The 14,263-nt window shown below is 41.9% G+C and overlaps 1 protein-coding gene across 2 annotated transcripts in view; it reads left to right on the top strand.

Annotated features, from left to right (window-relative positions):
- The window catches only part of PDGFRA (platelet derived growth factor receptor alpha), an 83,783-nt gene that overhangs the window by 14,979 nt on the left and 54,541 nt on the right, over positions 1-14,263 (top strand). For both annotated transcript variants that reach the window (XM_029587569.1, XM_029587563.1), the window contains exons 2-3: positions 9,616-9,679; positions 12,738-13,052. In XM_029587569.1, coding sequence (XP_029443429.1) covers positions 9,628-9,679; positions 12,738-13,052 — 367 coding nt within the window. In that variant the 5' untranslated portion in view covers positions 9,616-9,627. The remainder of the gene's footprint in view (positions 1-9,615; positions 9,680-12,737; positions 13,053-14,263) is intronic.

Genomic DNA, 14,263 nt, shown 5'->3' with positions numbered 1-14,263 from the left:
ATTGCCCATTTAATCCTACTCTCTGTTTCCTGTCTTTTAGCCAGTTAGCAATACACGAAAGGACATCACCACCTATCCCATGACTTTTTACTTTTCCTAGAAGCCTTTCATGAGGAACTTTGTCAAACGCCTTCTGAAAATCCAAAGATACTACATCTACCAGTTCACCTTTATCCACATGTTTATTAACTCCTTCAAAAAAGTGAAGTAGATTTGTGATGCAAGACTTTGCTTGGGTAAAGCCATGCTGACTTTGTTCCATTAAACCATGTCTTTCTATATGTTCTGTGATTTTGATGTTTAGAACACTTTCCACTATTTTTCCTGGCACTGAAGTCAGGCTAACTGGTTTGTAGTTTCCCGGATCGCCCCTGGAGCTCTTTTAAAATATTGGGTTTACGCTGTTCCCTAAATCAAACCCCACATCTCGTGCTCTTTTACGGTCTACAGTTGATGTTGGTGATGATAGAACCTTACTTTAGGTCACCTGAAAAGCTCCTGGGCACTCATCCCAAACTACTCAAATATGGGAATATCTCCCAGAAGTTTCTAGAGATTGTAATAGTGTCTGAAATCTGAGAGCTTCTCTAGTAGTTTAGCTCTTAAATTGTTAAATACTGATTTGCAGCCTACTTTATCAAAGATCTTTGTCATAAGTACAGAAATGGAATGCAACTTTGATAGCTCTCAGTTCCTTTGACAGACAATAAAATAGCGACAAGTTGTAGGTTATACATTTTTATTGGATTAAATACAATTTGTGACAAACATTTGAGGGCTATGCTCCCCTTCCTCAGGTCAGAATTTGTCCTAACCCCCAATTGCTCTACAAAATAACTAATGCATCTTGTAGCCTGAATGACTTTTCACTAGTGACCTTCCAACAATATTTTATTTCAATATTTGGTAATCATATTTCACTATGAGAATGTGATCCCTGTTTCTGAGAAGCAGAAGCTTTTCTGGTATGTTGTTAATCTTGATTGTAGCTGAAAAGAAACTTGTCCTGCTTAGCTGGAGTGAGGAGCGGTTAATCTGTGCTGGGAGGCATGGGAATGGTTTACAGATGCACCTTGGGCTGGACCTATATGAGAAAGGCAGGATATAAAATGTGATAAGAAGGACAAGGAAGCCCTAAACTGGAGAGCTTCTTTGAAGCCGAAGTGCCAGCTATCAGGAGAGACAGATATGGGAACACATGGCCACAGCTGCTAAATGTACAAAATAAAGAGACATGCCGGGGCTCTGCCACTTTGATTTCTAAGGCGGTGGCTCCCGTTTCCCTCGGTGGTTTGTAAATCTTCCTGTGACCTCAAGCATTCCATTCCCTGGAATGTTCCACATTTCACATGCTAAATCCCTGTCCTGTTGACAGGTTATTGTAGAAGAGGAGTACGTACAAAATAATTGTGCTACATTCTGTCATGGAGAAGCTGCAAAATACATTCAACATTTCTTGAAACAGAATTGATTCCGTATTTTTCCACTCATTTCTGTTGTCATGTTCTCAGCCCGTGTTCCATAATAGCATGCCAGCAGGCTCCAATGAGAAGACAGTAAAATGATATGCATGTATAGGATTTATTTACATGCCCTGGAAGAACTTGTACCACGAGCTATGCAAGCTGTGCCATATTCCTCAGAAATGCACTATACTTAAGTCTCTGATTGCTATTGTGACATTGGTAAAATAAAATAAAAAAAAAAAACAACCCCAAGATTTTCATTTGCTTGCTGTCAAGGATACAATCACTAGCAGATTGCTCCTGTGGCATTCACAGCTGTATAGTGGGTCCATGAAACAGAAAAATACACTTCAGCTTTATCTCTGTTGCAATGACGCTGAGCAACATCTTTTAGGATATATTAGGGTTAACCCCAAGGGCAGAGATGGTGAACATTGGTCCTCGAGTGCCACAAACAGATTCTGACTTTCAGGAGAGCCAATCTATGTAAATTAACCTGGTTATTGGATTAGATGTATGCAATTGTACCTCATGAATATTCACTGTGGAGATCCCAAAAAACCCAGAACTTTTTGTGGCATTCAAGGAGAGAAGTTCACCATCCCTCTCCTAGTGAAATCCACATTTCAGTATAAAATGGAAATGACTGGCTAGGTTTTAATACTACAGAGCAGTGCTTCTCAACCGAGTCCTTGGGGCACACCTAGCCAGTCGCGTTTTCTGGATATCCTGTGGAAATCCTGTGGATATCCCGAAAACCTGACTGGTTAGATTTGCCCTGAGGACTGGATTGAGAAGCACAGTTGCAGAGTAAGATCTGGGAGTTATAGTGGCCAACTCTGGTCCTCAAGAGCCAATGACAAGCCAGGTTTTCAGGATATCCACGATGAATGTGCATGAGATAGGTTTGCATGCACTGCCTCCCTTGTATGCACATCTATCTCATGCGTGGCTCACTGTGACTATCCTGAAAACACGCCCTGCTTGTGGCTCTTGAGGACTGGAGTTAGCCACCCCGTCGTAGACCATAAACTAAATGTGAGCTAGTCATGTTATAAATGAGCTAACAGCATATTCAGATGTAGTAACAGTACGGTTACATGTAAATCACGTGAAGAAATAAATGGTCCCATTCCGTTGTTGGAGTACTGTGTACAGTTTTGGGCCCCCCACTTCAAAAAGGACATATAAGAACTAGAAATAATCCAGAAGAGAACAATAAAAATAATACGATTCCTAAGAAATATGACCTAGAAGAGTAGGTTGGAGGAATTAGGTTTGCTTAGCACAAAAAAAAAAAGAAGACTGAAGGGTGATTCAATATAACAGTCTCAGATACATAAAAAGCTTTATAATGAGGACAGTTGTTCTCCAACCTTCATTTAGGAAAGGACAGAATTAAAGGGCTTAAATGAACTAGATAATATATTAGTAACACGTCGTCTAATGGTTAGAGCTGTGAACTAGGGAAGCCAGGGTTCAAATTCTGCTTCTCCCACTGATGCTCCTTGTGACCTTGGACAAATCACTTCACCCTTCATTTCCTCGGGTACTAACTTAGGACCTGATTTACTAAGCATTTTTCCCATACACAAAGACTGGGGAAAAAGCCTAAGCAAATCAGGCACTTAGATTGTAAGCCATCTGGTGCAGAGGATTATCTTCTGTATCTACAGCTCGGCCTTGGAAAGGTGAGCAATTACATCCAGAATTTAAATCCAAACTTTGAAACTATGAAAATAGTCAGGCACTGGAACAAATTACCTAGAGGACTGATGGAATCTCAATCACTGCATGTTTTTAAGAGCAGGTTAGATATCTACCTGAGATGATAAAGGTAGAGTGGATATTGCCTTGACAAAGAAGAACGGACTCAGTGTGACCTCTGGAGGTCCTTTCCAGCCTTATTATTTTATGACTTTATATCCACAAGTGGAAGCTCACAAAACTTTGTGGAAAGGTTTATTGTAATTGATGAGAGACAGAGGAGCATAGCAATGGACCCATGCTGGGTCAAACCAAGGGTCTATCAAGCCCAACATCCTATTTCCAACAGTGGCCAATCCAGGCCATAAGAACCTGGCAGGTACCCAAAAACTAAGTCTATTCCATGTTACCATTGCTAGTAATAGCAGTGGCTATTTTCTAAGTCAACTTAATTAATAGCAGGTAATGGACTTCTCCTCCAAGAACTTATCCAATCCTTTTTTAAACACAGCTATACTAACTGCACTAACCACATCCTCTGGCAACAAATTCCAGAGTTTAATTGTGCATTGAGTGAAAAAGAGCTTTCTCCAATTAGTTTTAAATGTGCCACATGCTAACTTCATGGAGTGCCCCCAGTCTTTCTATTATCCAAAAGAGTACCAAATAACTGATTCATATTAACCCGTTCTAGATCTCTCATGATTTTAAACACCTCTATCATATCCCCCCTCAGCCGTCTCTTCCCCTCAGTCTTTCCTCATAGGGGAGCTGTTCCATTCCCTTTATCATTTTGGTCTCCCTTCTCTGCACCTTCTCCATCGCAACTATATCTTGACATGCTTTCAACAGAGAAATGTCCAATCAGACAGACTCACTGGAAGTTTTTTAATCCAGTGGTAAAAGTGGGAATTGAGTAAATCTTATCTACTATGAATAATAGTACATCTGAGCTAGATCCAATGCCAACCAAGCTGTGAGATATGGAATAGCAGCTTTTAGAATTTCTTTAACGTTTAATGAGAGGCATAGTTCCGATTCCTTAAATTATTCTAAGATACATCTTGTTTTTAAAAGAGAATACCTAGATCCTTCAGAGCTCCAACATTATCGACCAGTGTCTAATTTATCTTTCATTATGAAAGTAATTGAGAAGGTAGTAGATGCCCAACTCACCAATTTTATCAATAAAGTCAAAACAATTCATCCAAGGCAATCAGAGTTTCGGAGAGAACACAGTATGAAACCACACTGATAGCACTGACCAATGAAATCAGAATTAATATTGACAGGGGTAAAGATGTAATTTTGGTTTTAATTGACATGAGCTCTGCCTTTGATACCATTGATCATAATCTCTTACTATTATGACTCAAATTGTTGGGAATAGCTGGCACAGTATTAAGATGGTTCAGGTCTTTTCTTGTCAATCATTCCTTTCAAGTAGGTTGGGATCAAGAAGTGCCAGAAGTCACGTTGCTAACAGCTGGAGTACATCAAAGTTCTGTACTTTCTGTACTTTCCTCACTTCTCTTTAATCTGTTTTTATCACCTTTAGCAGCCTTTATTCAAGACCAGGGATTTAGTTGTCACTTGTATGTGGATGATGTATGGGTTTTAGCTTTTTTTAAATTCAGATTCATTATTAGATCTATCTAGATTTAATCAAGATGACATAGCCAGTTAGTTATGCCATCACAAATTGAAGGTAAATCTACAGAAGTCACAAACTATAAGGTTTGGTAGGCACAATCTGGATATTAAATTGATTCCAAAGATGAAGGGGATAGCTATCCTTTTAGTTGATGTGATAAAAATATTAGGGATGACTGGATAGTATCTTGTCAATGTCTAAATAGTTTTGACAAAATCAGTCTTCTTTTCCCTTCAAATGATTCGGAGATTAAGGCCCTTTATGGAGAAATTTTTACATTTCTAATGTGTTTAAAATAAATAAATAAATTGTGTTCTTGTTTCACCTTACTTATACTACTGTAATTCCCTGTATATAGGAATGTTTGAGGCTTCTCTGAAGAGAATACAGTTATTACAAAATACCACAGGTCATGTAATTTTTGGAGTTTCAAAATTTGAACATGTTATGCCACTATCACAAGAACACTATTGGTTGCCAATGTGGTACAGAATTATGTTCAATAACCTTTGTGTTACTTATAGAGCTTATTACAGAGGGCAGTCAGTTTACCTAGCAAAACTGTTTGTTCCTCATAGACAGTAAGAACTCTGAGATCCTCTCAACTTGAACTATTAAGGAAGGTCTCCACCCCCCCCCCCCCCCCCCCCCCCCATGAAATAAGACTGGAAATACAAAGCAAACTGCTTTTCAATATCAGGCACCTATAATATGGAATAGTCTCCTGTTTGACCATAGAGCAGAGAAACATTTTTTGAGTCAAGAAACTTCTTAAAATGTGGCTGTTTACACGTTTTTGATTTATTTTAACCATCTGTATTTTAAGGACATTTGATGTCTTTTAGTTTGGAATATATTGTAATAATTTATCAGGGCTTTTATTGTTTTATGCTACAGACATCAAGGTGTTTCCTTTAATGGGTGTATGTTTTATGTTATCTGTTGTTTTGCATTGTTGGTCATGTAATTGTCTATATTATGATACTGTTATTATTTGTTTTAATTTTTTATTGTACACCATTTTGATTTTTGAGAGAATTGGTGAATTACAATAAAATTACCATTACTATTACCATTACCAATGGAGAAGGCAAGCATCCTAGAGAGGCACCAAGATAAAGACGGTCTGTCTCCTCAGTTAGTGCAGCTGCTGCTTCTGCTGCCCAGGCAGAACTAACCCCTACCAGGAGCTTAGATCTTTTATCTTCAGGACACCAGGATCAGACATCTTACCTCCCTAGACAACAAGACACCTGGATGAGATCTCTTTCCCTTACGGGATAGCCAGCAGCCACTGTATTAACTTTTATTGAGTTCCTGTGATATACTTGGACAAAACAGCTATTTTTTCGACAAATCTACATATTTATTTATTATTTATTTATTTAGCACTTTTATATACTGATATTCAAGTAACAAAGTTACCAATCACTTCGGTTTACATTCCAACAATAACCATGACATGAGAATGCCTTACATTGAACCAGGATGATCAAACTTGGATACAAAGAACTGGGTTTAACATAGTGTATAAGAGGAAGAGACTTGACCGGCAAGCCTAATGTTAGCTAGGTGTAATGCCCGGTGTCTAAGAAGAAGGCACAGGGAATAGGTGCTATGAAGGCGGGTTTGTTAGAATGTATGTACAAATAGCGACTTGCCAAGGGCGAGGTCTACTAGTGGGAGATTTGATGAGATAGCTGAGTTAAGAGAAGGCTTGGTTGAACAACCAGGTCTTGAGTCTTTTTTTAAAGGTGCTCGGGCATTGTTTGAGCCGGAGGTCTGGAGGGAGCGAGTTCCATTGCATTGGGCCAGCGGTGGAGAGAGCTCTCTTCCTTAATGAAGTTTTGATAGGGGGGGCCTGTAGGGTGTCTCTATATGCTATTCTCACCGGTCTGGAGGTTGTGCGAGGCTGAAGTGGGATCACGAGATCCAGTGGGGTGATGTTGTGAATGGCTTTGTGGATGATCGATAAGACTTTGTACAAGATTCTGAATTTGATTGGGAGCCAGTGCAGGTTTTGTAGGATGGGTGTGATATGGTCTCTTTTGTTGGTCTTGGTTAGAATCCTTCTGTTAGAATATTCTGTGCTTTAATTTGACAGAGCACTTACTAAAGCATATTTCTACAGCAACAGCAAGTAAGCTAATAGGGCTTCCATACAGAAATTTGAGTTTGCCATTAGTAGCTATCTATTGAAATATAAATATACATAGATATGGTGTTTATATATTGTAAATTAAGGGGCTTTTGTAACAGTTAAAGTTGTATTTCCATTAGCCTGTTCTGTCTTACTCTTTATAAAAACATTTCAGAGATGGTGGATACTAAGGTACCTGTCAGTTAATGGAATCATAGACTATTGTTGTTTATGAATGTTGTACCTCACTCAGGGATGTTTAGCAGTGATTTTGTAATAAATGTGAATAAATAAGTAAATAAATACACTATATCATCACTTTGCCAGTGCATACTGGTAATGTACCAATTAGTTTCTGTTGACATTAGAAATGGGCAGCTACAGGTGAGTACAGTGCTGCACTGGTGCGCCCTCTTGTGCATGACTAGAAATTTGTCCAGTGAACATTTCAGCCAAACTTCCTAAAATGGCTGACTAAGGGAACAAAGGAAATTATTCAACAGAATGAGACTCACATGCATCATGACGACAATATAAATACATGCATAAACAGCATATGCAGGACTAAAAAAGAATCCCTGGTCGCTTGGGTGCCTAAAATTTCCAGCCTGCCACCTGCCACTGCCCCAAGCCCAACAGGAGCTGCCGTGGCTGCCCACCGCTGCTGAGCTGGGTCCTGTGAGGCTGGAGTAAGGAAATGGGCAGAGAGAAAAAAAAGACAAAAACTGAATAAAATGCGATCTAAAATAAAAACTGACCAATCAAAGAGCAAAATAAAATACATTAATGAAAAATGAGCAAAAAGAAAACCAAAATTGTTTTGGAGAAAGTTTTGTATCCTGGGCCCTAAATAATTTCTGCTGTCAATCAAGTTATCAGAAAATGTTTCAGCCACCTGAGCACACGGGGGGACATGGGTGATTCTCAAGGGTGGCAGCCAGAGACTTTTGATGCAGTCACGCTGCCAGACAGTTGTGCAAGGAGGTGGATTTCTTTTTCTTGGTTTCTATTCTTCTGATCAGCCTTCGCTCTTCCGTGGCAGATTGGTTGCCTTTCAGAGGAGGGAAGTGGAGGATTGCAGACTGGACTCTTTGCAGGGGAAAAAGGGCAGTACAACAGGGCCAGTGCAAGTGTATTAGGTGCCCTAGGCAAATCTTCTGCCTTGCCCCCCACCCCCGGTCTATCCCCTGGCTCCCCATATCTCATGCAGTCAGACAGGCCCCTCTCTTACACACACTTAAGTTCCTTGTCTCATTCACACACGCGCCCGTAAGGATCCCTCCCTCTCTCTCACTAACATCATTGCTTTCTTGTACACACATAATCCCTCTCACTTACACACACAAACAGAGGTGTCGCTCGTGGCCCAGCAAGACTCACCTTCTCTTGACAGCGAGCATGACGGGTGCTGCTTGTGGTCCACCAAGTCTCTGCTCCTCGCAGCTCGCTGAGTCTCTACTCCTCTCATCCGTGAGTGAGTTGGGCTCCGCTCACAGCCCTATATGACTGTTCTTTGCCATCCCCTATTGGTTGGCGCCCTAGGCAACTGCCCAGTTCTCCTATTGGGACGTGCCCGCCCTGGGTGGGAAAGGGGAAGAATTGTCTGTCCCTTGTTCTGTGCTAGCTAAGGCTACGCAGACTGTGAGGGCTGATAAATGCAGGCACTGGCAGGTTGCTAAGGTCAAACATGGAACCATAAAAGGTGTTGCTTTTTTCTTGAGAACCATGGGATTCAACAGTAAAACAGAGATTTTCAAAAGGTGTGTAGCTGGTTACGTTTTGGCGTTGGCAGGCTAGGCCCGAAGTCTTTAAATTGTTCTTCTGCTGAGCAGCTAAATATAGCTGCCTATGTTCACGAGGTGGCTATATCTGGCCACCTTCGGGAGCTATGGTTGGGTGGGTGGTGGGGAGCAAGGGGAGAGGGAACAAACTTACGGAGTTATGCTCTAAAAACTTATCGCACATGATAGGGCCGTATCACGTGCGATAGCATGCAAAATCGATTCGGGGCGGAGTCGGGGCAGCGAGGGGAGGAGTCAGGGTGGCGAGGGGGCAGACTCGGCGGTGTCTTCGCTGGCACCTTTCATGGTGGCGCTATTCGGTGCGAAAGCTGGCAGTGAAGACACCACGGTGGTGCGAAGGCTGCGGGCTTTCGCAGGCCCACCCCCCCTTTGCCCCCCCGCCCCCCATTTTCGCTGGATTCATCATTCAGCATGAATGATGAATCCAGGCCTTAGCTGGCTAGCGTGAATTTTCACCGCTTGCTGGCTATCCCATGTGCAAGGGAATATCATTCCTAAATCTAGCTGGCTGTGTTATGGCTAAACTATAGTATTAGTCAGCTAGATTTAGGCCAGTTTTCAGTGACAATTCAGCCAGCTAGATGGCAGCTGAAGCTGGCTGTAACACCTCAATAGGGCAGCCACTGAGTAGCTCTTTGAAAAGTTGCCCCTGCTGGTTTTAGTGCTACTGAATGGTTTGGACTGTGCTATAGGCCTGGGAAAGAGTAACTGATGCTTTCTTAGGGAAAAAAGTGATTAGACTTTTTTCTTTCTTTGATCTGGTAATTATTATTATAAGTCCAACATGTGCTTTATCCCACCTGCTCCCTAACCTTACCTGCTCTGCCTTCATTTTTTTTCTTTCAGGTGTCCCCAATTATGACGTCTGGCCCTAAGGCAGTCCTGGTCTGGGGGTGTCTGCTGATGACAGGTAAGGTTTGTAGACATCTTGAGGCTGATTCATTAAAGTTCATGCTAAAATATTTTTGGAATGAGGTACTAAATAGTTTAGTATGCACACTAGAATGTATTTAGTGTGCTATTCACTACTAAGATAATGATATGCAGATCGCTAAAAAAAAATAAGTGACCTGATTTTTTACCAGGCATGCTAGAAAAAGTCAGCGCCACTTTAACCACTAATGGGGCCCTGGGGCAAACTTTGTGAACCAGCCCTCTTTTATTTTTTTCCCATCTTGACCGCCACCATTCCTCACCTCTCTGATCCCAGCACTCCCTACCTTCCTTCCCCCTTGTCATTCTGATACTGGAGGCCCTTCTGCAGCTTTCCTCCTCTGCGCCAGCTGACTGGAAAAGGAGTGGCCTAGTGGTTAGAGAGTAATGGGCTGAGAAGCAGGGAAACCACTTCCCCCACTGACACTCCTTGTGATCTCAAGCCATTTGCTTTATCTCCTGTTGCCTCATGCACCCACTTAGATTCTAAGCTCTTTGGGACAGGAACTTATTGTGTGAGTGTTCTAAAAATGCTGTAAGCCACCTTCAGCATTATTTGGGCCAGCGAACTAAACACTGACATTTACTATTAGCAGGAGACCTCTTATTGCGAGAACAGAACAAGTTGGAGCACATGAAATTATGCATTAGCAGAATACTTCATGTTCATGTTGGACAGAACACAACCCCCCCCCCGCCCATACCAAGATCAGAATAAGTGATAAATTATAAATGTATTTATTTAAAAGCATTGATCTCTTGCATTATCGTAGCAAATAAATAATCATAAAGCTAACCATAAAATAGAAAGATAATTAATTAAAATATGCATTACATATCGTCACCAAAATCACCTTTTGTTTTAACAACTTCAACTTAACCTGCTTCTAGTTAAAACTGCTATGTCACCTACCAGAATTATAGTAAAAATATTTAGATCATTAAAAGCTGGTGAAAATAGTTTTTGACCATTTGTGGAACATCATTAAAGAAGTCGCTGCTCTAATATTTTCCAGTTGTGAGTTCTATAATATAGGGCTGACCGTGCAAAATAAGCAATTTCTTGATTCAGCAACTTTTACCTGTCTGGTCAATGGAACAGCTAACAAATTTTGGAAAAATAATCCCAATACTCATGGAGGGTGATACATTTTAACACTGTAAACATCTTGGTGCCAAACCATGCACAGCCTTAAACACTACATTAACATGTAAACTTTATCCTCCAAGCAATGGGAAGGCAAAGCAACTTAAAGAGGATAGGGGTAATATGGTAACGAGCATGTGCAACTGAGATCGCACGAACAGCTGAATTTTGTACTCGGTGCAATGCCCTGCCCTAAGGGTAGGTTGAGGTAGCCAAAGGTACAAAGAATAGCAATAATCTAAACAAGATATGACTAGAGCACATGATACTATTTTCAGATCATCATTCGATGATATACGCAAAGAGTAAACTCCAGCCATATCCCTCCCTTCCTGTTCCCTGCAGGAAGGAGAGAAAGGCAAAACAACAGGAGAGGAGGGGCAGGATAAGGGAGAAGATAAGGGAGAAGAGTGACTCTGCTTTGCTCTGTCCATTCTAGCCTCACCTCTTCCCATCCTGTTCCCTGAACAACGGGGGGGGGGGGGGGGGGGGGGGGGGGGGGAATCAATAAGAGGGGAGCAGCTGGATTAGGGAACAGAGTGACTCTTCCTTGCTCTGTTCTACTTCAGACTCTCCTCCTAATCTCCTCTTCCTGTACACCGCCTGGGAGGAAAGAGACTGGAGCAGGAAGCAGAGTATTGTTCTCTGCTGCCTGAAATTTGCGGCACTGATCAATAGAGTCATCAGGGCACAGCCCTGTGTACATATGTACAGCAAAGCCTCTGGTGCCACCCCTAAAATTGCTGCTTTTTAGTCATTTGTCTAGTCTGCCTAATGGAAGTGCCAACTCTGGCCAAGATAAGCAAGAGAGGAGAGGTTCTAATTTCAAGGAAGAACTGTGGCATACAGGTCATCTTGGAGAGGGAGGAGATAGTAAAAGGGGAGGGGGGATTCCAGTATTAAGGCCCACTAGGCATAGTAAGGAAGAGAGCAGGAGAAAACCGAAGGAGAGGAGAGTAGATGACAGGGAAGTAGTATTCACAGCAGCCAAAACTTCTCCGTTTTCTCCCCCAAACTGCCTCTCGCCAGCAGGCGAGGTTTACAGCATGTGCAGTCAGTGCCTGAGTTTAATCCAGAGTGTATGATAAGTTTTTGGTCATAGAATGAGGTAATTAATTAGTGCATACTTTAATGAATAGGATGCTAATTTATACAAGCTCATTATGCCTTCATTTGTATCTCATCAGGCTCATTAGCTTGCACCTAGACCAGGGGTGGCCAACTCTGGTCCTCAAGTGCCACAAACAGGCCTGGTTTTCAGGATATCCACAATGAATATGCATGAGATAGATTTGCATGCTCTGCCTCCATTGTATGCAAATCTCTGAAATGCATATTCATTGTGGATGTTACAGTTTAACGTCTGCTCTGTAAAGCATGAGTAGGTATCTTAATATCCACAATACGACTTTAATGATTATCACATTATTTAACATGCATGGTAAACCAAATTAGTGTTCACAGTAACTGCAAGCATCCTTTGGTGAATCAGCCTCCATGAGTTGGATACCCTTCCTTCATTTACTGAGGGCTCCATCAACATAAAAGCACAAACAGAAACAAATGTGTTCAGATTATGAACATTGATGTAAGTTGTCGTAAAAACAGATGTTAAAACCACAAAACTGAGTGTCTTTGGTCTGTATAACATAACTCCTGAACCAAACTATTCCTCTGCATTAATTATTTCACAGTAGTTGATGATGTGTCATCTTTCTAGCTCTACATTTTGTTTTCTGAAGTACCACATGAGCAATTAGTATGTGGGTCCTTTTGGACAATTCCTGTGTTGCTGCTTACAGTGCTGGTGGTAATTTCTAAGGCTGGTGGTAACTGGAAATGCTCTTTCCTGCTATCTCCAGTTGATAATTTCTTCATTTCTTCACAGGGCCCTGGTTAGGCCTCTGCCAGGATTCGTTGCCGACCCTCTTCCCCAGTGACGATGAAATGGTGGTTCAGCCACATTCCTCTTTTACTCTGAGGTGCAGTGGAGAAAGTGAACTGAGCTGGCAGTACCCCACCCATGATGAGGACAGTGGCAGGCTAGAGATACGGAGTGAAGAGAACAACAGTGGCCTTTTTGTATCTTTGCTTGAAGTGAAGAATGCCTCAGCTTACCTTACAGGGCTGTATACTTGTTACCACAACCACGGTCAAATTGAAGATGAGATAGAGGGGAAAGAAATCTATATTTACGTGCCAGGTTAGTGGATCAGACTCAGAGCGTTGTTGCTGCCTTAGCCAAATGTGCCTTTCATGACTGTGAAACCACAGTAAAGGAGACAAATTAGCAATCACTTTCAGATCAAGTGAGAGGAAATTGTGCTCTTTGTTTTCAGCAAGGATCTCTGTCTGTGCAAATACACTTTCTTAGCTTTCATATGAAGGAAAGAAATGGAGTTTTACTGAAGCAGGTGGGTGGGGGTCCAGCTTGATGGCGTATAGGCGATCTGCATTTGCTTCCCAAATGTGGCACTCAAGCCTGGGGATGCTGCACAGGCAGCATTCATAGCCTCAAGGAGAGGGAGCCTTAACCATCACTCAACCGCAACAGCTACTGATGAAGAAAAGGGGGAACAAAGTGCTGTGCTTCAGAGGGACTTTGCTGTGCTGGATGGGGTAACAGGTTTAGAAATGAGAACAAATAATCCCTGCGTAGTTGTTGACTCAGGCATTCTAGGTACAGTAAAGGCTGGTTCAGATTGATCCGGAAGGGCAAAGAAACTGGCAGGAGGGGTGACAGGAGGTTGCATTTATTGAACCTCTGTAAACATCTCAATTGCATTGTGAGGCACTTTTGCTGATGCCGCGGGCCTTTAATTAGCTGTACTACAGTGTACATGTGGTGAGCAATTTGCAAAGCCATATATCCAGGTAAATACTGATTTACTCAGCTAAATCAGTCTTTCTGAAAATTACCCTTCTTTATCCAGCTAAAAGTACATGTGGGCCCCCATAGCATGTTTACCTTTAGTCAGGTTAAAGAGAGGTGTTCCGGGGTGCATCCATGGGATTTTCAGAAGTATGTATACTATTTTACTGCCTCCCCACCCCTTCCTTGATTAGCAGGCACAAACTTTGCAGGCGATCTTAGCACGCATGCTGTGCACTCGCTGATTCTCCAGGTGAAACTGCTTGGGTAGTTTGTCTTTGAAAATGTGCTGCAAAGCAAGCACGGGAAAAGAATGCACCGTCGGGTGTGTCTTGTTGTTGTGATTACTTTCAAATGGCTAAAGTGGAAGGAATGGATTTTAAAATCTGTTTGCATTTCCTACGCTACAAACCTTGCTGAAAGCTTTTGACGCTGTTGCTCACAGGACACTGGTAAGCAGGCTGGGCAGGGAGTGGGACCAAAAGTTGTAAACTGGGCAAGGAATAGGTTGAGCAGCAGAAAACAGGGAGGATAATTTTATA

This window comes from Rhinatrema bivittatum, chromosome 1, assembly GCF_901001135.1.
Source record: "Rhinatrema bivittatum chromosome 1, aRhiBiv1.1, whole genome shotgun sequence".
Taxonomy (NCBI): domain Eukaryota; kingdom Metazoa; phylum Chordata; class Amphibia; order Gymnophiona; family Rhinatrematidae; genus Rhinatrema; species Rhinatrema bivittatum.
This window is presented reverse-complemented; position numbering and strand designations above follow the sequence as displayed.